We start from the raw sequence: 23,537 nt of genomic DNA on the forward strand, positions 1-23,537 counted from the left end.
CTGTCAATGCAAGTGTGTGTACTTTGTTCCATAATGCTTTTTCAAGAAGTTCTGCTGAAATGACTAGCACACTGCATATAATAACTTTTAGGGGTTTGCCCACTTTTGTGAGTTGATGAACTTTGGATTCTTTTTCATTGCTCCAGTAATCGCCGCTGAGTATGGCCTCAATCAGAGCTGGTTGTACCTAATTTTCTCGCTTTTTTCTTTGATATGTATGTTTTTTCATTAGATATTGTACAGAATCATAATGTTTTAAGGCCTTTGTGTGTGTGTGTGTGTGTGTGTGTGTGTGTGTGTGTGTGTGTGTGTTTGTGTGTGTGTGTTGCATATTCCACCTTGTATGATAGATGCATTGTTTTAATGTGTAATGCTTCATTTTGTATTTCAACAACATAATATGCATCTCAACGTCGTGAAAGCAGACTAGCAGCCCTGTGCAAATCAGTACAAAAGGGAAATGCATTGTGTTGTTGGGGGAATGTTGAAACTATTTTTGGTTTCTTTTCAGCTGATACCCAGAAGTCATGTGCATTTTGTACACTTGTATGGAGATATTCACTTTGTGAAGTGGCTCATAGCAGTATCAAGATGTACAAATTCATGTACTTGGAAGTCACCCACTAGACATGATCTCCAGTGCATACTTTTGTAGCAGTGTTGTAGTAGACGAACCCCTCACTTACGTCTCTGCAGAACCAGTAGTATGCTAATGCTGCAAAGAGATAGATAGATAGATAGACAGATAGACAGATAGATAGATAGATAGATAGATAAATAAATATGAAGATAACTAGATAGATTGACAGATACACTGTAGATCGATATACTGTAAATTGATAGGTAGATAGATACACATTGATGTATAGATAGATTGGTAGATAGGAGATAGTTATAGTCAATTAGCTAGAAAAATAGATGAATGGATGGGTAGTATACATAAATGGATAGATATCTAGAATGCTAGCTAAAAGATAGGGGATGAAAAGATGTATATAGATAGACAGATAGAATGATGTATGGTTTGATAGATAGATAGATAGAATGCAGAGTGAGAGTAAAAAGGAAAGAGGAACAATTCAGAGTGAGAAGGGGAGAAGGTGATCAAAGAGAGAAATTTGTTTAACATAGAAACACTTCTTATCATTGTTCCCAGCTGATGGTACGTAAAGTTTGCAAACTACAGTCGACTCTGAAAGGGTTTTTCCCAAAAACTATATGGGTGCGTGAATCTGCAGTTTTCAGTCCAAACAAACCTTTGGAAATGCCTCAATTCATTGCATTTCTAGATTGTCCGCAAAGAGTTCACCAGAGGAAGAAGTGCCATGTTGAGATGGCACAGGGTCCCAGCCAAACCTGCATTTTGAGAAGCATTTTGTTTAGTGCGTGTATTCTTGTTGTTAGTTATGCCAACACATAAACTCTGTTATAAAATCAGCAACCTGCCAATGTACAATGTCAGTGTTTTGAGGTTTTCATTCTGAGATGGTATTCATACTTGTATCATACCCATCTGCACTGTACTGTCTCTTTACATTCTTTTATACTATCAGTTTCTTTTTTAAGCTGGTTTTTTTTTTTCAGTACCCTGGGCATATCCAAATTAAGGTGTATCAATGCTGTGTTTTTCCCCCAGAAGTAAATGGAAAAAACAACTACAAAACAAATAAAATGAATGGGGAAGCAACAGATTGTGACGTGAAAATGCAAGTAACCATTGAACAAAGGCTAGTATGAGATTACCTGGCCTGCTCTATGTATGTTTACGAGTACATCGAGTATTGACGACTCAGTCTGATCGGCGGGTACCAATGTAATGCTAGAATTGCATGGCTGGATATCAGTCACAGGATGTGGAAGCAGAAATTGCTTTGTCATTTTGCATGATAAAGGTAAAGGGGGTGAAAAAAAAACTATAACTGTCTTTATGACATGCCCCAACAAACTTCCTTTGGTATGTTTCAACTGTGGCAGCTATAGCGTTCCATTACATCCTTGTTTTAGCTGTCTCTCTCTCTCTGACTTGACATTACAGTATGCATGTTTCATGTTTGTGGCAAGGTAGACACAGTCTTTTAAGTTTTGTTTGTTTGTTTGTTTGTTTGCAGTTCTTTTTTTTTTTGGGGGGGGGGAGCTTTAATCAGCTGTGAAAGAGATTTTCATACTCAAGGGAAGGAAGTTAAGGAGATTTTTCTCAAGGGAAGGAGGTTAAATATGTTTTGTTTAGGAAACGATCAATAAATGTAATGTGCGCATCAGGTGGAAAAACTTGAGCAGAATTTGATGAGTTGATGCTCCAATTTGGCAGTGCCTTATAGACCTCTCAAAACAGAGCTGTCTTAACCCATTAAGGACTGTTTGATTTTGCTACAACATGCATTTCCCATAGACACTTGTCCGAGTATACTGGGGACTCGTCCTCAACTGGTTAATTTTTATGACCGTGGTTTATGATTTTTGGTCTTGTTCATGAACAGAATCAGAAGAGATTTTCTGTAACACATGTATCAACCTTGCTCACTGACGGAAGCAATAAATTTCATGCTCTTTGGCAGTGGTTGGAATTGTGTGTTGACAGAGATTTGATTGAACAGTCGGTAGAAACAGTCATTACAATCAGGCAGAAAAGGACACACATGTGTACACATACCCCACCTTCCTCCATGGGTGGTTCAGTAGTTATTGAGGAAGAAATTGGGGAAGCTGTGGGGCGATTTAGGTTTTAACCCTTTGAGGATGGACTGATTTTGCTACACAACATGCATTTCCAATAGACGCCTGCCCGAATATACTTGGGACTCATCCTCTATGGGTTAATACAAGCAACCTATCATTATTTTACTCACCCGGAGCATCATGTCGAAGAATGTAATTTGAATCTTGTAGATTGATACAGTGAACTATACACACAAAAAAGTACCTTGTCAAGGAAAAGGTTTTGAGCAAATTATTTAGGAGGGGTGTTCATATACTTATTGATTAACTTGTGTTTAGAAAATGAGAATGAGCTGTTGAGTCATGCATGATTGATCACAGCACCTATCATTATTTTACCCTCACCCGGAGCATCATGTCAAAGAATGTAATTTGAATCTTGTAGATTGATACAGTGAACTATACACACACAAAAAAAGTACCTTGTCAAGGAAAAGGTTTTGAGCAAATTATTTGGGAGGGGTGTTCATATACTTATTGATTAACTTGTGTTTAGAAGATGAAAATGAGCTGTTGAGTCATGCATGATTGATCACACTAAAGTATTAAAACAAGAACAGCAACAGAATACACCAGGAAAAGAATTTGTCAAAACCTTGTTTCATTGACTCCCACATAATGACTCGTGTAACTTTTGAAAAGTGAGCATTTTGTCTTGAATGTGCTCAATCATGCATGACTCAAGAGATCATTCTCATTTTTTTCACACAGAAGTCCATCAATATGCAGCTGTGTAATGAACTCCAACATTACCTCATTATGTCAACCTACTGTTAACCCGTTGAGGACGAGCGAGTCCCGAGTATACTCGGGCAGGTGTCTATGGGAAATGCGTGTTGTAGCAAAATCAGTCCGTCCTCAACGGGTTAATCTATCTACTGTAAATGTGGATATTTTTGTGCGAGTAATTTTTCGCGCTCAGCCGGGTAAGATGAGTTTTGCATGTATTTAATTCCATGGAATCAAGACATGAACTACTGACATACTCAGCAAGCAAAAATGTTTGCTTGCTTTTATTTTCACGCTGGTTTCTGGCTGTACACAATGTGCAAAAATGTCCACTTTTATAGTATACTTCTTTCTCTCTCCCGCTTTTCCTCCTCCGCGCAGAATCGTCTTCTGCTCAATGTTCATGAAACCGTATGTGGAGCAGAACATCTCGCAGAAGTCGCACACCACCATCAAGTACTTCCTGAAGATGATGAGCAGCATCAGCGAGACCATCATCTTCATCTTCCTGGGCACCACGTCCCTGGAGGCCAAGGAGAACCACGAGTGGAACACCGCCTTTGTCCTCTTTACCCTCGTCTTCTGTTTCGTCTACCGTTCCATAGGTACCGGCATTTTTATGCGTTTCATTAACCTGACAAAATTAAAGGGATGGTATAATATTGGTTTAACTTTTTGTGAGATTTCACTTTAGAACCCTCTTTATGAAATGTTCAGAAGCCTACAATTCTAGGGGGAATTCAAAGTTTATTTGATGAAAATTGGTTTTGAAATGGCTGAGATATCCACACACAAAAAAAAGTAAAACAAAGTGATCCCAAGAAAAGATGGGGTCCTACCTTTTATTAGGATTGCTTTTTTTTATATCTCAACCATTTGAAAACCAATTTTCATCAAATAAACTTTGAATTCCTTGTAGAATTATATGCTCTTTCATATTTCACAAGAGGTTTCTCATTACCTGAAAAAAGAATTGTCATCAAAAAACATTTGAAACCTCAAACCCCATCTTAACTGAAACTGTACCATCCCTTTAACTCATGTGACTGTGGAAGAGCACCTGCGAGGTACCCCAAATGTGTGCCCATCATTGTTTGTTAAATTTTCTTCCATAGTTTACAGAAATTAATTGTATACATTTCCTGGTGCATACAGAGTTCACTGTCAAATGAACGTCACAAACACTTTTTGGTTTTTGCGTGTTTTCCATGTGTGTGTGTAGCCGCAGCTGACTAAGCCATCGCGCACGCACACATGCATACAAATAATACACACAAAGATCCTCACAAAAATGTCTAATCTGTGCAGTCAATGCCTATAGATAGTGCTTGTTGAATAGTCTAAATGCAAGACATATTCACCTTTTAGTGCAATTTGGAATATTTTTCTTATCATTATTTCTACTCTTTAAAGAGTCTTACACTCTCATTTTTTTTTTTCAGAAAACATTATTAGAACAACTACTCGCCCGAAGTTAATTTTCAGGGTATTGATATATGTTTAAACCGTTGCTGTGCTGCATTTGTTAGATTGGCACAGATGCCTGGAAACTAAGTGTCAATCAGTAAAGATTACATAATCCCCTTTAATATCCTTATTGTTTTACTGTGGCCTTCCTGTTGGACTGAGGCACATGGCTACATCTGAGAGGGCATGCTAACTTTAGAACTAAGTTGAGTTTGGATGGATTACTGAATGCTGATGAAGAAATTCAGCAAGTCAAGCTGTGGGTCTGGGCACATGGAAGGTTTAAAGTAGACATTCAAAGAGATCATTAAATTCTGCAATTTAGGCATCAGTAGAAAGCTCAGAAGACATAGAAGGCAATGGAATTTTGTTACCTCGCTTTCGCGTTGCTAGAAAGAAGTAAACGCTCACGAAAAACTGCGGTTTTCTGGAGCCTGATAAGGGCCAATTCGTCAGGAAAGATGCCCGCTTCGCCTGACGTCACGCACTGGATTTGCGGACTCTGCCCGGTGAATGTGTGTACAATGTTAACGGAGGTACAACCTGATTCTTTTGCATTTTATTTCCTTATGTAAAAGTCGAATTGAACGAAATATAACTTTTTATGGTTTAATAGTAATGAAGAAACATTTCTCTCTCGATTTTTTGTAATTCTTACAGATATTTTCGTCAATATTCAGGAATTCAAGCTACTTAGGTAATCTTATTTTTCTTACATTTGTAATGTTAGCACGTTCAAGTTTCGCTGGTCATATGAAGCGTTTAATTGGAAATCATGAGGATGTCCGTGACAGGATTGATAATCTAAGACATGGTGATGTTGACAATAACAAGCAGACTTACGAAAAATGGCGAAATATCAAAATAGGAGAGATTTCAAAACGAGGATCGAGATAACAACTTGTGCAGCCCAGTCTCGTAGCTCGCGATTGCTCGCATGCAGTATGTGCTTGTATTAATCCGCGGTGAAGTGGCTCTACTGCTCCGATCCGCATTGGTAGCCGCTCGCCGCACCACCATCCTCACTGCCTGCGTGCCTGGCCTGTTACGTGATTAGCGAAGTCATGGAAGTACTTTCACTGGCATAGGAACATAGACGTGAACTAATTGCCATGCTTTGCATAACCACGTGTGTTTGTTTACGTTCGCGCCCGATACTGTAATACTGTACGACTATACGAGATTCTGACCAGGGAAGGTGGGAAGAGAAGGAGTGGAATCTTCGACATCGATAAGGTTCGGTGTTTTCGCGAGTAATTACATCACTGCTTCACCAGTGTGCACACGCTCGTAAAACTTCCGTAAATGACATCTGCTATGATAGCTATCACGCCATTGCGCCTGACTAGTTGCTGACCTCAAACCGGTTAGACCAAGGAGGTACAATACTAGACGAGCAAGGTCTAATCATGGAGCTACCAAAAACACTTATAGCAGGGCGGACATAAGCACTTCCCGATTGCTCGGGCAAGTGAAAATCAAAGTCGTACAAGTGTTCTGAACAAGGAGAAAAATGCTTGCCCGAATCGGGCAGGCAAATAATTTTGAAGCCACCTTCTTTCTCCACATTTTCCCTTCAACAAACCCATGAAATCATGCACACGCAAGCCCAAAACTAATTACTGTTTAGCGATGTCACGATTTCAACAATGGTCGAACACTGACTTACTTGAAGAAGCCCGGGTATTGCATTACGATGCCACATCAACGCTCATCGATATCGAACAAAGTTTTTATTCCAATACGATATATTAGCCTATTTTGGCAGTAGAAAATAGCGACAGCAGAAAAAAAAAAACCTACCATTTTCTGCTCGCCGTTAGCTGCCTACATGAGTCGGGTAGTCACTGGTTGTGCGTGCTCCATGTGGATACCGAGCACAGTGCGCGATTCAAGATAAAAATAACACAAATCAATAACGCGCGGTCAAAAGTGAACACCAAGTTTACCAAGAAACAATAAAAATTCCACGACGGCAAGGTGCCAGACTTGGGGATGGAGGGGGGGGGGGGGGTAGAGGAGAGAGACCATACAAAAAAGAAACCGCGCGTACTGGCGCATTCTTGGCGGTCATGAACAGTCTGGGGCCTGGAGGAATGAACAGGGAAAATGTTTGACAAGTCGAAGACCCAGCCAGGATTACAAACGTAATGATTCTTTATTTCTCTCATTTAATTTGCCTAAAATAGGGCTATCTCTCTCTCTCTCTCTTTCTCTTTCTCTCTGTTTCCTTTTCTATTTCTTGTAAGAATTGTTTGTACTTACCGATAAAGAAAAATGAAATAAATAAACAGTGTTAAACTTGAAATGCCTTATTTTCCTGCTTTAAAATACTTCTCCATTTTGTACATTATTTCTATTCTGAGTTATGAAAAAAAGAGAAAACATGTTGCTGATTGTAACTATAAATGTTGTTTATTCCGAAGGTTCGCTAATCTAAAACTTAAGAAATAAGAAATTTAATCTGGGAACAAATTCAATTCGTTTTCAGATTAACAAGCCTTTTCCCAATTTTCACATTACCCAAACTTCAGAATAATGCTACAAATGTTTGGATTAACAAACCCTCTTATATTATATAATTTCGGATAAACGAACTTTCACAGTAACGTGCAAATATCATTTTTTTTAGTCGGGCATAAGGAAATGTTCAGAAAACGTGTATAAACGGGTGGTAAAAAAAGGAGAAAAAATAGGTTTGAATTTTAGTTTAGCATCGCGTCTCTTTGCGTGGTGCTCGTTATTCCGAAAAAGAATAAGATTCACTATCCCGATGGTAGTTATTTCGAAACACGCATATTGCATGTGCGGATGTTTGTTAATCCGACAAATTTAATTATGGTTTGTTATCTATTATCCGAATGAAACAAGCTAGCTCGAGAGTCGATATTCTGAAGGTTTGCTAATTCGACAATGAAAAAAGAAAAAAAATGTTAATCTGAACGTAAGATTAGCTTTGATTTTCTGATGGTTCGTTAATAATAATAATGATAATAATAAAGAGGTTTTGTAACTCCTTTTTTAGATTCTTGTCCGGATAAACGCAGCTATGGAATCACAAACATTCTTGCTTTTTTTTTTTGGGGGGGGGGGGGACGAATCATATTTTATTGTTACACTTGCGATCATCTACATTCATTAGACAGGGCTCGACACTACTAGTAACTGTGGCCCGGTGGCCCAGGGCCACCAAAAAAACCCACGTCGGGCCGACAATATTTCAGAAATGAAGATTTTGGTGGCCCGATCGGGCCACCAAAAAAGTCGGATGTTTGCTTTTACTGTTGGAAATGAACAGCGGTAACAATCGGCTCCGTAAGATGCTAAAATAATTGGAATGAATATCGGTAAGATTCAGCTCCTTACGATGCAAAAATTAATGTCAGATATTTGATTTTGCGTTCGGAAATGAATAAGGATAACATTCGGCTCAGGAAGATGCTAAAAGTAAATGTCGAATGATCCCTTGTAATGTTCGGAAATGAATAACAATGATATTCAACTCCGTACGATGATTAGATAAATGTCGGATGTTTGTTTTTACTTTCGAAAGTAAATAGCAATAACATTCGGCTCCGGAAGATGCTAAAATAATTGTCAGATGATTGCTTTTACGTTCGGAAGTGAATAGCAGTAATATTCTGCTCCATACCATGCTAAAATAACTGTCGGGTGTTTGCTTTAAGATTTCGAAATGAATAACAGTAATGTTTAGCTGCGTTCGATGGTCAAATAGTTATTAATGTTTGATGTTTGCTTTTACGTTTGGAAATGAATAACAATAGTATTCAACTCCGTACGATGATAAAATAAATGCCGGATGATTGCTTTTACATTCGAAAGTAAATAGCAATAATATCAGCTCCGGAAGATGCTAAAATGAATGCCGAATGATCCCTTTGACGTTCGAAAATGAATAACAATAATTTTCAACTCCATACGATGATTAAATAAATGTCGGATGTTTGCTTTAACTTTCGAAAGTAAATAGGAATAACATTCGGCTCCAGAAGATGCCAAAATAAATGTCAGATGATTGCTTTTACGTTTGGAAGTGAATAGCAGCAACATTCTGTTCCATATGATGCTAAAATAAATGTCGGATGTTTGCTTTAACTTTCGAAAGTAAATAGGAATAACATTCGGCTCCAGAAGATGCCAAAATAAATGTCAGATGATTGCTTTTACGTTTGGAAGTGAATAGCAGCAACATTCTGTTCCATATATGATGCTAAAATAAATGTCGGATATTTGCTATAACATTTCGAAATGAATAACAGTAACATTCAGCTGCGTTTGATGGTAAAGTAAATGTCTGATGTCTGCCTTGGCGTAAAAAAAAAATGAAAAACAGTATAACATACGGCTCAGTACGATTTAGAGTCTCGACAATCAGTATGTACGATGAATGACGGCGGCGGTTTAGACAACAACAAAAAAAATGTGGAAAAAGAAGTACTTCCTCACGACTCATTCTTCCACCTCTGTAAGTAGCAATTCGCTTCGTAGAACAGTATACGAAATACACAGATTACGTGTGGTGAACATTACTCGTACAGTATTGAGTTTATGTACGTTCATCCATTATTATTACAAACAAAAACATGCATATAGAGAGCGAGTGATCAGCTGCAGGGAGTCTTGCGTCGAACGTCGAGGGGGCATGGAGCTGGTGCACATGTTCGAAGTACGTACAATAGTACATGTTCCCATACACACACGTGTTTATGCACAGCTCTCACTAGACCGAGGAAGAAATCAGAGCACGAACACTGACATATTCACACACACGCAAACACACACAATGCAGTGCGAACCACACACCAGCACAGTGCATGAACAGCCGATGCAGACCAGCTGAGAGCGAGACGAACCATCCAGCTTGCTGTGACCGGATCTACTTTTTGAAGGCACGGAACCGAAAGGCGGACAAAAACGTCTGAAAGAAATCTCTTTTATGCGCCGCTAGCATTCACAAATGTCATACTTTATGAGGATGAAATGTAAGGAAAAACTGTGAACTACAAGGAGACATGCAAGAACATGCTAATAAACTAAATAATTGGACTTGCTAGGCTCCTAAACACAACACTGAAAACAATTCACGGTAGTAGTCTATGGAGCGAACGTGTACTTTCAGAGTACCAATCCAGTGGGTGACGTCATCTGGAAGGGGTATCGGCAGACCGTTCATCGGGGCATTTCGGGTTCACTTTTTCGTCCGATTTCAATAATTAATAAAAAATAGTTGGGATTGTTCTTTTCTCTCGATATTTTGTGTACACCTAGGACAGATGTTCAAATTCAATATTTTCTTATCAAATTTGTGTTTCGTGCTCTTTGAATTTCTACTTTAACCTTTCTTTGTGATTGACAAATGGTTACTTCCTGTATGAATTTATATATGACATTATAGCATCGAACAATTGAGTATTGAACAACAATTGAAAGTCCAGAAGACAGTATAAGTGGTGATGTACATTGTTACATCAATCTTGAATATGAAAATGTTTTGCCTTTCATAATGATTCAAGTAGTGTACCTTTTGATGGTCAAACATGATCTCTATGAACATTCTACTCTAGGGGGTGTTTCATAAAGCTGTTCTTAAGTTACGAACGACTTAACTCTTAATGTGCCAGACGAAAACCCCTAACGTGCCAGCCGTTTTTACCCAACGCCAGAAAGTTTGCGATCTGGATTGACAATGTAATTTAAAACTGCCATATCTCTGAAACAATTGACTGTTTGGAAGTGAGTTCTACACAACAAATATCAAGAAATGATTATTCTTTCATGTCATGTAGTCAGTTTGCTGTAATATCTATCAGAACCTGAAATATTGCAGAAATACTCAATGTCATTTAAAAACTATTATAGATTTTTGTGTAGTATGGAAAGAAAGAGTCAGTCATGATTTTTCTTCAATAGAACGCTTCCTTGACTCTGTGAGAAAGTTTTAGAGCTACATTTCCTCATTCAAATGATAACAAATTTGTCTTCTAGAGTTGTATAATTCCAAAGATATTGGCAATTCAATTTGTCTTTTCAATTTCTTTTTCTGCCTCGGTAATTCATTCCCAAATCCGAGTCCTTTGGTCCCAGATCCTGTATTTGAAACTAAAGTAAATCCGGGGTCCTGGAAGAGTGTCTTTTGTCCACTTGAGAAGCAAGTACCTACTAATCTTTCTTTTGTCTCTATATACCATGGGCGGGCGTACTCTATTGAAATCGGTATGCCTTTGTCCACAAGCAGTTGTCTTTTCAATTTCTTTTTCTGCCTCGGTAATTCATTCCCAAATCCGAGTCCTTTGGTCCCAGATCCTCTATTTGAAACTAAAGTAAATCCGGGGTCCTGGAAGAGTGTCTTTTGTCCACTTGAAAAGCAAGTACCTACTAATCTTTCTTTTGTCTCTATATACCACGGGCGGGTGTACTCTATTGAAATCGGTAGGCCTTTGTCCACAAGGGGTTTGTCCTCGCACAATTCCTTGGTTTACAGGTCTATTGTAAACTACTTCCGTCCACTGTACATGTGCATAGACAAGAACAAAAGCGTGTTCTTCTTTTGTATATGCTAGCGTGGGGATGATTATTGAAGTTCGCCAAGACAAAAGGATGAAAGACTTGACAGACGAACGAAAGCTTGACCCTCTTTGAGGGACAAACTGAAAGTCGCTCCCGCAGGAGAGCACCCAAGCAGAACAATACGAGTAAAAATGCATAGACAACACACGCAGAGTCAGTAGCATACACACGAGTGGTTTATCAATGAGAATTTTGATCTATACACAGCTCGCAGAGGGTGCGCTCTCGGCGGACTTTCCCGACGCAAAAAAAATACATCTAGCTGAAAAATTACGTATTTACTCAAAATTTTCTTATGTAAATATACTCATATTTTTAGTGGAAACGATGGCTATGCTAATCAGCTACCAGTACATATCAGTGGCAGTTTCTTGGCGTAACACATTATGGTACCACAAGAACTTAAATGACCAATGATTTTTGCGCTCTTCTTAGTCGCCGCTCGGCAACCATGGCACGTCAGGACTAAGGTTGCCGTTCGGCGAGCATGGCACGTTGAGAGTTAAGAATGACAGGTGATCAGTTCTTGTGCTGAATTATTGAAATTCTGATAAGTATACCGCATCAGAACATGTTCCAGTCGTTCTTAAGTCATTCGTAACTTTAAGAACAGCTGTATGAAACACCCCCGAGGGAGAAGTATTGCATATATGTACATGTATCGTGCATTTGTCTCTACAGAACTAGCATCGAACAGTGAACCTTTGCAGCATGAGATTTTTATTTTTACCAATTTTGCGAGTCAGATACTATTTACAAATTTAGCAACACAGAAAGTTAGATTTGCTAAATGCATAACAAATAGTAGCTGATGTCTCCATCAGTCTTTGACCAGACTACATTGAGAAGTAATTGTGACCCGCTACAACAAAAGGATCCTAAAGTCGCTGACGGGCGAGCCAAGCATGGCCCTGAAAAATGCTATTTTCAGGCCTTTCCTTTGATCATTTATCTTCGAAATTTTGGCAGATGATAGAAGATACATTAGACTACAAAATTGTGTTAAAACAGAAATCCGAACGTTTTGACAGATTTTGGTGATCTGACTTCAAACTTGATTTTCTCGGCTCACCCGTCAGCGACTTTAGGATCCTTTTGTTGTAGCGGGTCACAATTGTTGTTGCTGGTGGTGGTGTTGTTGTTGGTGGTGGTGGTAATGTTGTTGTTGTTGATGTTGTTGTTGTTGGTGGTGGTGGTGTTGTTGTTGCTGGTGGTGGTGGTGTTGTTGTTGTTTTTTATTGTGGAAGAAGGTTACATAAATCTATGATTCAAGTATTGATAGCATATCCAACTTGGCCTCTCTGTCCAGGTGTCATCCTGCAGGTGAAGATCCTCAACCAGTTCCGCCTCTTCAAGATCAACCGCCGATCCCAGTTCATCATGGCCTACGGCGGCATCCGGGGCGCCATCGCCTTCTCGCTGGTGGCGCTCCTCTGCTCACACGTCATCAAGGCCAAGCCCATCTTCTTTACCACCACTGTGGTGGTCATCATGTTTACCGTCTTCTTCCAGGTAGGATTCGATCCGCGCCCCGATAATTTTGCCCGGTCGTACGTTTTTTTCTTTCTCAAGTTTGGTTCCTTTCTGACTGTCATTACGGTCAAATCTGTATTTACATATCTTGGAAATGTGCGTAAAGTTAAACCAAGCTTTTGTGCCCCTCGGTGTTGTCATTACATGAAATTGATAACTCTTTGGTAGGCACTGTGCAGAAAATGTATCACACAGATTAAAAAAAAAACAAAATATCTCTCAGAGGTTATATATGTGACCATGCGTCACAAAACGAACAAAAAGTCGCACCCCTTGATTTTAAGAGAGGACTCAAAAATGGTGAAACGGGTCAACCAAGACAATATTGGGTTTTTCATATTTTCTGAAAGAGCTACCCTTCTTCTACATTATTCTGAAGTTTGGGATCATAAAATGAATGGGAAAGTGCATTTTCAGCAGTTTTTCTACAACCCTTTTTCTTTGGTAAAGTAGTGAGATCAGGCATGTCGTAGAGGCTCCTTCATTTCTTGATAACCCTTTGCACACTCTTAAATTTTAAGTCTAGTAACTTTTGAAGGAATAATGCTACTGCTTTGAAAGTTTGCATTAATCACGAACAGAATATGTTAGTATAGCATGCTTAATTTCAGCCTAATCTGATATTCTCTTCATTGTTGTTGTTCCAGTGGTTTACACCCTATATTTTTTTGTCCCATTCACCGCACAGTTAGCATAGTTTGGTGAAGATTAAGCACTTGAATAGACCCTGTACTTCAGACCCTCTTTTCTCGGTTCACACTTTTTCAGAGTGTGTGCTTTCTTTCCAGTATTAAGATAGGTTAGGAGAGTCCATTTCAGTTGAGCTATACATCATTTTAATGCTCAAAGTCTGCTCTTTCAGAATCTGTCCTTACCTGAAAATCTATGTCTGGCAACTTTTTGTTGGTTTTGTGATGCAGGGTCACATATGTTCTTGTTTTGAAACAAAAAACCTATATCAATTAGACTTGAAACTAGTCACTGATGGGCTGTCAAGTACGTTACTGATTGCAACTTATTCCACTCATTGATCACTCATTAAGAGAAGGAGCACTGTATTGAAACCACATTCTTCTTCTGGCAGATTACAAGCAACTATTCACATATTACATAGTTGCTGCATTGTTGTGAGCATGTAACCGAGGCATATTTCCTTGTTCATCAATCATATATATTCAATTCAATTCAATTCAGAACATGTGGGTTAGCATGCAACCTTGGCTGTTTTCCAAGATTCCCAATATCAAAAAAGGGCAGTTGTTGATCCAAAAACATTGTAAATTGTGCTAGGAATTGTAAAGTGGTTATTTTCCTGTGAGTAATATTTCGCCCTTGACTGGGCGAGATGAATTTTGCATTTTGGAGTCAAGACATTTGTTAGCAGAACATATGAAGTTCAAAAATATTTGTGTGTTTCTATTTTCATCCTGGTTTCTGGTTGCAAGAAATGCACAAAAATTTCCACTTTAACAGTACTCACCATGCTGTATACAACTGAAATGATCTTGAAGTTATACACACTTTGAAAAATAGGTTTTCCAGTGCCCTTTTGTCACAAACATGTAAGCAGATTAGAGACTAACTTGTGGACATTATTACTTGCTGATAATTGATGAGTTCATTCAGTTGTTTTTTTGTTTACTTTGTTTGCATTTCTCGTTGGTATGACCCACACAGGGTATGACCATAAAGCCGCTCGTTAATTATCTTCATGTGAAGAAAGCCGAGAAGAGGAAACCGACAATGAATGAGGAGATTTATGAAAGGGTGAGTCTGCATTCGCTGCACCTGTGATGGAGAGATTTTGAATCGCAGATTATGAAGAGTTTCAGCACAAAGCGAGCTATCTCCATTCTTTTCAAGTTGAGATGTTTGCGATTAAAGCTGCTGAAAAACTAAGAAAGTAACACAAAAATATGGAATATTTTTAATCATAATTTCACAAAGATTCCTTGTTAACGTACAATTGAGGTATCACAGAAAAGGTTTTATGTAGCCCTATTTGATGATGGGCTTATTTTGAAATGAGTAAAAATGGCACTTCGCCCTTTTTGCGATGAAACTCTTCATATCATACAACTGCTCAGTCATAACTCATGTGAATTATATCAGTGAATACCTCCACAGAAACTAACATTGGGATCAATATAGGAAATTTAAAGTCCAGCACCAACTATCCGGATGCCTCCAAGCAGTCAAGGCAAAATAAAAGTGATTTCTAGCACAATCAGAGCTCATACAAAACTCACACAATTTAGCTACTGTTGTATGATATTCTGTACAGAAATGTCATGAATTATACTGTAAAATGTTTCAACAACTTATTGTCTTCAATGTCTCACAACATATTGTAAGTAGGCTAGCATAGATTACACTGTTGTTGTGGTGTCAACTGCCTATGATGTACCACTGGGTCAGGTCTGAACACAATGAATATTGTTCCTCTCATATCCGGCCAAATCACTTAAAGGCATAATTTACCATTTGCAGGTGAAACAAAAGCCCAGGTTTTTAGTGCTTCAAAATAGTTCTAAAATGCGAGTTAGGCACAGAAACAACCAATATAAAATTTTGAATAAGTATAATTAATGTTGAGATATACAAAATGTGTACTATAGTCATAATAAAAATGTTTCTAGACTAAACTATCTACATTTATGGTTTATTGAAAAAAATAGTGATATGTGAATGATAGCTTTATTGCAAAATTTTTGCATTGCAGGATGTTTTGTGATACAACTGACCTACATATATGCATCAAATGTAATATCTTGAACATTTCTTTAAATCACTGCTCCCAATGGTAAACAGTACCTTTAATCAGAAGGGCACTGGTCCCGACATGGCTAGATAACAGAAGTCGGACTGTACACACCAGATACAGAAGTGGAGTATTTTTATGTCAAGTCATGTCCTAGAAAAGACTTGGAGATGAATGTATTTCCTGTGAAATTCTATTTGCTGTGTGTGATCTATCAAATACCCATTGAGTAATTGGTGTGTGAGTAGAGATGACTAGTTTTAGACGCCTTCAAGCAAACTGTACTGACACTCACTGTTGTGTCCTTCTCACTCGAAATGAGAGAGATAGGGATAGAGATAGAAAGATAGAAAGATAGATAGTTAGATAGATAGATAGATGAATAGATAGATAGATAGATGGATACATAGATGGATACATAGGTAGGTAGGTAGATAGAGAAAAATAAGTACATAGATAGGTAGATAGATAAAGATAGGTAGGTAAATAGATAGGTAGATAGATGGATAGTTAGGTGGATACATAGGTAGATAGATAGATAGAGAAAATAGGTGGGTAGATAGATAGATAGATAGATAGATAGATAGATAGATAGATAGATAGATTATAGATAGATAGATTATAGATAGATAGATAGATAGATAGATAGATAGATAGATAGATGGATAGAAAGATAGATAGGATAGTTAGGTAGATATATAGATTGATTGATAGACAGATAGACAGACAGAGGGAAAGAAAAGAAGAGAGTGGGAGAGAGGATGCATCATCTCACACAATTCAACAGGTGCCCAAAATGAGAGGGGCGGAAGCTCGCTTCAGAGCTGACAAGCTTTTAATTGTAAGGGGTCACAGCTAGCCCTGAATCTCAAGCAGGTGGACCTGTACCCCAGCACTGGGTCTTACGTAAGAGGGACAGATCAAGGATTCAAATCACGGAGAGGTCAACCCAAAGCCGGTCACAATGCAAGCAGTTTCATGATCGTGTTTTTCATACTGTGACAGCTTTGAGCCACGATTGCAGTGGAGTCAGTTGGCACTGTGACTCATTTATGTGAAATTTGTCCCATTGCTGTACACTGTATTCAGTCATAAACAAAATACTGAGTTCAAAACAGTTTACAGACAGAGAGAGATATGCAAATACAAAAAAAAAAAAAATAATAGAAATAAAAAGTGCAGTGAGGTTATATTTCATTTTACACTTTTGGTGCATTTCACAATGCTTTTGCTTCACATTGTGGACAACATTGCCTAAATAACTTGGTGTAAGAACAAAATGCCAAGGAGAACAAAACTGATGTAAAAATATTCATTTCTGTACAATTGATTTGTGACATCCTCATTTAGTCTCTCATTTCATGATATTCTTTAAAGGGGTGGTATTGTTTTTGGTCGAGACCAAACCTCAGGTTTCTAACAGTTTTGGTGAGATAATGAGAAACCTCTTATGAAATATGAAAGAGCATGTAATTCCAAGAGGGATTCCAAAACCAATTTTCATCAAATGAATGTTGAATTCCTCTTAAAATGGTATACTGTGTACTATTCATAGGTGGTTTCTTGGTATCTCATAAAAAGTTGATAGCCCAATCCTCATCTTCACCAATACTATACCATCCCTTTAAAATCTGCAGAGTGTTTTCAAGTGTGAATTGAATCTAATTGTGTTCATTTTCATGTTTATTCTCTGCAGTTTAATGGTCATCTAATGTCTGGTGTAGAGGAAATCATTGGTCACCATGGACACCACTCATTAAAAGAAAAGTAAGTTTGTGAAGAGCAGAGAAGAACCATTATAGTTGTCTGCGTGAGTCCAACATTTGAAACATCAAATCCAGGGAGACATAAGAAATGGGGTACAACCATTGGGCTTTCAGCTGCACCAGTCATTTCTGTTACTCAACTTTTTGTGAACTGTCACAAAGAAAACAATAGCTTTACCCAATGCTGTTGTGAGTCAGCAAGTGAGTCAGCACATGTAATTGTTGAAGAGTATATGTGACTGTGCAACTCAAAACGAACATAAAGTCGCACACACTGATTTTGCGTGAGGACTGAAAATAAGTGAAATGGGTCAACCAAGCCGAACTTGACTTTTTCATATTTTCTGAAAGAGCGGGTCTTCTTCTACATTATGTAAAAGTTTGGGATCATAAAAAAAAGGAAACTGTGTTTTAAGCAGTTTTCTTAAACACTATATTGTAGAACAGTGTGATTAGATGTTTCTAATAGAGTCTAATTTTCATTTTCTTTAAAATCCTGTACACACTCTTCACTTTCAACTCTAAAAACTTTTGAAAGGATAATGCTACTGCCCTGAAAGTTGTCATTAATCATGGACAAAATGTGTTAATAAAGCATGCCTAATTTAAGCTTAATCTGATAACCCCTTCATTGTTATCGCTCCGGTGGTTAACATCCTGTTTTTTGTTCCATTCATGGCGCAGCTCACGTTGCTTAGAAATTCATGTCTGGTGACTTTTTGTTTGTTTTGTGGTGCAGGGTCACATAACTCAACATTTCAGGCAGATATTCTGTATATCAACATTAACCTTGCTATTTTCTGGGCCCCTGTCAACTTTATGACTATCCCATTTCTATTCCAGGTTAAATGGAAACTTGCTGGCTAGTTTGATTTAACTCCTCTCGTCAAAATTAGCTTTAACAAGGAGTGGATTTTCACTTAATGACATTTTCAGCCTTTCTGTGCAAGCAACTATGGACAGTGTGGGCAATGCTATGGTGTTTTTTTTTTTTTCTGTGCCAAGTAGCACTCAAAAGCACACAAAGGGTTAAGGAAAATTTCAACAAAAACTGCATATCTTGTTGCAAAAAGACATAGAGTGTGCTACTCTAATACCACTTTCTACTTTGATGCAGATCAGTCTTTGAGGAGGTACTGTAAAACCAGATATGATCCCATGCATTTACTTATGAATTTCGCCAGAACCAAGATTTGTGAAATTAAAATGCATGTGAAAGTTCATGTCTACACTACATTTGTATATGCATTGAATGCTAATGGCAATCGCTAAAATTTAATGCCGTGAAAAGGGGTGTTGGCTTCAATTTTGCAAAAATTTCATGCCAAAAAATTATTTTGCTCTACAGTATATATGTGTTTGTCTTGTAGCTATGATAGGAAATTATGATGCCATGATTTCAGGCACCATTCATTTCCGTACCCATGGTAACCAGTATATCTTGTGGTCGTCTGTCCACTCGCCCTCAGGTGGGAGTACCTCAATGAGAAGTACCTGGAGCGGATCCTGCTTCGCGAGCAGAAGAAGGCGCGCAACCACCAAATCCTGGACGTCTACAGCAAGCTAGCGAGCAAGGACGCCCTCGAGCTGGTCAAGGAAAACAAACTCTTCCCCACCAGCTCCAGCGCCGATCTCCTAGGACTCCCCAAGAGTTCGAGCGAGAGGTAACTCCAGAATTCGATTATACAGTACTCTCCGCGTAACCGGGTATCGCTTTAACGGGTACACCGTTTAAATTGGTAGTAATGTCAAAATCAGTTCAAATGCATATTAAAATTACCTGATAATCGGGTTGCCTCTCCGCATAAATGGGTAAATAATTTTCTTCTAATCTAATTTCTACCCACATTTTATCGCAGATATAACACTTTAAAGGGATAGTACAGTATTGGTGGAGATGAGAATTGGGCTTTTAACTTTTTGCAAGATACCAAGAAAACACTTTAATATAGTACAGAGCATACCATTTTAAGAGGAATTCAAAGTTTATTTGATGAAAATCGGGTTTGGAATCACTGAAACTTCCACAAAAAAAAAGTAAAACAAAGCGATCATAACAAAGTGTGGGTCCCACACTTTATTAGAATTGCTCTTTTTTGGAAATCTCAGCCATTTCAAAACCAATTTTCATCAAATAAATGTTGAATTCCTTGTAGGATTACATGCTCTTTCATATTTCAAAAGAGGTTTCTCATTATCTCACCAAAAAATGTTAGAAACCTGAAATTAGGTCTCAACCAAAACTATACGATCCCTTTAAGAAATCATGAATGTCAAATTTTCCACGGCTAATCACATTCTCTGCTTAATTTGCAAAGAAGACCGGGGAGTGATTAAACATGAAAACACATGTACTGTACCGGTACCGACTTGCCACACGTAAACAAACATTACACATGTAGCTGGCACTCACAATTGCATAGACAGACAAGAGTTGAACACACTTGCGTTCCTCCCTTGCTCCGCAGCAACATTCACAATATGAGAAGTTTGCAAAAAAAATCAGGCCATGCACCAGCTCCATAATTTTGCTTTTCCCCAGTCACTTCTCGAAAAGTAACCCAACGTTCTACGTGACTAGTGCAAACAAAGAGACTTGTTCATTTCAGAAAACGCCTGCGTGTTAGCGAGGAGACATAGTCAACCGACGAAGTTTTCTGAAGACATATTTGTCCATAAAAAGAGTGTAAATTATTGATTGTGACTGAGCAAGTGTAAGGTATGTATAATGTGCCGTGCAAGCACGCATGTTAAGCATACAGTGTAGGTGTTTGGTGCAGTGTACAGTGCATGTACATACACATTGTGTGTGTCAATTGTGAATGAGACGTGTTCTTCTGTTAATCGGGTACTCCGCTTAATCGGGTAAGAAACGCTCTGCTCGAGCCTAACCGATTATGCAGAGAGTACTGTACTTTTTTTCCATCAAACAAAATGAAATACATAATTCAGATTATACATTTGCCGATTATTATATTGTTAAACTATTTAAAAGAAGTGCAAATCATAAGTATAAATCAAAGTGTAATACAAAATGATATGTACAGATAGTTATATAACAAGAAAAACAGTGCTAAGATTGTGACAAAAAAAAAAGAAAGAGTTGAATATTGCGATGGAAAAGAGTGATCCACTGAGAACTATTTCATCTACCTACTGTAAAAGTTCAAGTAGAGTTTTTGCATGGTGGAAATATATGTGTATTTCATGCAGCATGAAACTAGCACAAAAACATGAGTGCAGAAATTTTCTACTGGTTAGAAACATATTGTGTGTAACACCTGTATTGGACCACTTACCGTTTACTGCAGTATGTGTTGCCAATTTAGCCCTTGGCCACCATAGCAGTCATGGTGTGTATCCAGGCAATTACCCCGAGAGGGCAATTACCCCCCGGCTAAATACTGGTTAGTGGTAAGGTTAGAGTAAAGATAAGGGTTAGGTTTAGGGTTAGGAGTTTGGGTTAGGTTTAGGATTAGGTTCAGGATTAGGATTAGGATTAGGGCCAGGGGAAGGGTCCGGGGTAATTGCCCAGGGGGTAATTGCCCTAGACCCGTCATGGTGGTGAGCTGTTGGAAGTTCTCGCTTAGTTGTCATGGCCATCCAATGAATTAAAAACGGGCGATATTCATGTTACCCAGCCGAGCGCAAAAATGTCCATGTTGACGGTATTAGAAAGATATTTAGATGGATCAATTCGTCTTTCTTTCTTTCTTTCTTTCTTTTGGATGGAGACTTGCATGTGACTTTCTTCATATCAAATTCAAGCATATCATGTGTGTTTTAGACAGGAAAAAGTGGAATGATTCCGAGTACAAGTGTTTGGCTGGAAATGACAATTTCAAGCATCATTTTATGGTTTTTACATTTTTTTTTTCAAAAATTAACTTGAAAGTACATGTACATGAATCCTCTGGTTAAAAGTTACAAGTTACAAGATACCAGGCAGACTTGGTCAAAGTTATAAAAAATGTGGGTTTTTTTTACAACAATTCTAATCTTTCTGCAATGTGAGACATTTTTTTCCACTTATTATTATCAACAGCTCCACTAACATCATTTACAAGTGTATACAGTAGACATAATAACAGAAAAGAGTGATGGAATTACAAAATTACTAATATTAATCACTGTAAAAAGTATTCATGAAAAGGAGAAAAGGTGCTGACCCCCAGAGTCAAGACTCTTTTTATCTGTCATAATGTTTTGCTGTCTCACCAGTACACATCTGGTCCTGTGCTTTCTTTCTTTGCTTACCTCCCCCCCCCCCCCTGCCTCATAGAGGTATCTTTTCCATTAACTTTTTATGTGCTATGGTGTTCATCCCCTGCGTGTGCCCCACATTATTCTGAAATTGCAACATAGTCATGCTTTGGGAAAACATTCTGCTTTTCAAATTTATGTAACTTTGCATAGATTTTTGTTACTCTGGACATGTAATGAGCAGAGTTGAAGAGTAAATGTCAAGCTTTGCTGCGATGTAAATTGGATGACGTATCTATGATTCTTGAACATTATTGCAGAGGTATGACTTCTGCACACAAAAGAGTGACAGAATCTTTAGAATTCACTTGCTAATCCAGTAGGGAACACCGTTTGATAGTCAATCACCACATAAAATGCAAGCCATGTGACAGAAATGGAAATGCGAGAAATGCTTTCATTGAATATGCGAACTTGGCACACCATTGACTGAGTTGGGTGTGTGAAAGTGGCACATAAAGAGTTGAGATAATTCAACATACACTTTACAAGCAGATCAAATACAGTAATCATACTGATATCGAGGCTGCATACATTCCATTTCAAAATTCACAAAATTTGCATTTCCTTGTTCTCTCTCTCTCTCTCTCTCTCTCTGGTGTGCACAAAATATGCAGCCACTTGCTCTCGGAGAGTTCAACTCACCTGGAAGTGCCCGGCAGTGACCCGTCCCTACGGCATCGCAATGCAGGCAGCGGTGGCGACGTGGAGAGCCAGGGCGCTGGGGGAGAGGATGCGGCCCAGGCCGGTAGGGGATTCTCGCGGGAGCGGAGGAGATCGTCCTTCCAGATGCACCTGGATGCCTTCAAGAAGAGCGCCTTTAAGCCGCGCCAATTGGTAAGGCTATAGTCGGCTGCAACGAAGTGCCAATATTTGTTTGCTTGTTTGTGTCATTTCCATCTGAGAAGATGGCTGGATAGCCCATATTCAGCTGCAATAGCTGGTCTTCCATGGGGTCCAGTTGGATGTAAGGCGGGACCACTTCACCGGGTTAAACACACTGCTCTTTGCGATGAATAAATGAAGCGGGATCTTTATTTGCATGAGTTGTGACTCTCTCACACACAGGACCTCCATTTTATGTCCTATCCGAGGGACAGAGTGTTTTGGCTCTTACTAGAGGGGACGGTATCATTACACACAACATCGCTCAGTGGGACCCGGGAATCGAACCGCGGTCCTTAGGATCATAAGGCAGACATGCTACCGACTGAGCTTACTCACCGCCCTTGGAAACCTATTCTCATCAAAGAAGAAATTTAAAATGTCTCCAGTTGTTTTGATTTGTCACTATTTCTAATGAAAATGCCATACTTGTGTGTGTTTCATTTCTTAAAATTCTTGTGAAGGTTTCCTCCAATATTTCTGATTTTGTTTTAAAAGCTGTAACAGAGTATATGATATCCCGACTTGGAAATGACTGTGCTGGTTTCACTTAGTCACATTATGCATATCTTGTGTTTTCATGTTCATTTTGAAGGTGTTGATATGCGCAGTTATATTTGAAGGTGTTGATATGCACAGTTATATTTTATTTGATAGCACCATAGATGGCCTTCCATGCATTTACAAACTGATTTACAATATTCACCCACATCATGCTCCCATGACACATGACACATGGGGCTTCAGATTTTCTACTTCTTTTGATGATAACTTTTTGAGATAATGAGAAACCGCTTATGAAATATGAAAGAGCATATAATTGTAAAAGG

The 23,537-nt window shown here is 38.5% G+C and overlaps 1 protein-coding gene across 1 annotated transcript in view; it reads left to right on the forward strand.

The window, feature by feature from the left end:
• LOC140232922 (probable Na(+)/H(+) antiporter nhx-9) overlaps positions 1 to 23,537 on the forward strand; it is a 47,675-nt gene that overhangs the window by 22,005 nt on the left and 2,133 nt on the right. Inside the window, exons 5-10 of the mRNA XM_072313033.1 lie at positions 3,826 to 4,049; positions 12,809 to 13,011; positions 14,710 to 14,799; positions 17,490 to 17,560; positions 19,029 to 19,223; positions 22,440 to 22,659. Coding sequence (XP_072169134.1) covers positions 3,826 to 4,049; positions 12,809 to 13,011; positions 14,710 to 14,799; positions 17,490 to 17,560; positions 19,029 to 19,223; positions 22,440 to 22,659 — 1,003 coding nt within the window. The remainder of the gene's footprint in view (positions 1 to 3,825; positions 4,050 to 12,808; positions 13,012 to 14,709; positions 14,800 to 17,489; positions 17,561 to 19,028; positions 19,224 to 22,439; positions 22,660 to 23,537) is intronic.

The sequence above is a fragment of the Diadema setosum genome, chromosome 9 (assembly GCF_964275005.1).
Source record: "Diadema setosum chromosome 9, eeDiaSeto1, whole genome shotgun sequence".
NCBI classification, from domain to species: Eukaryota; Metazoa; Echinodermata; class Echinoidea; order Diadematoida; family Diadematidae; genus Diadema; species Diadema setosum.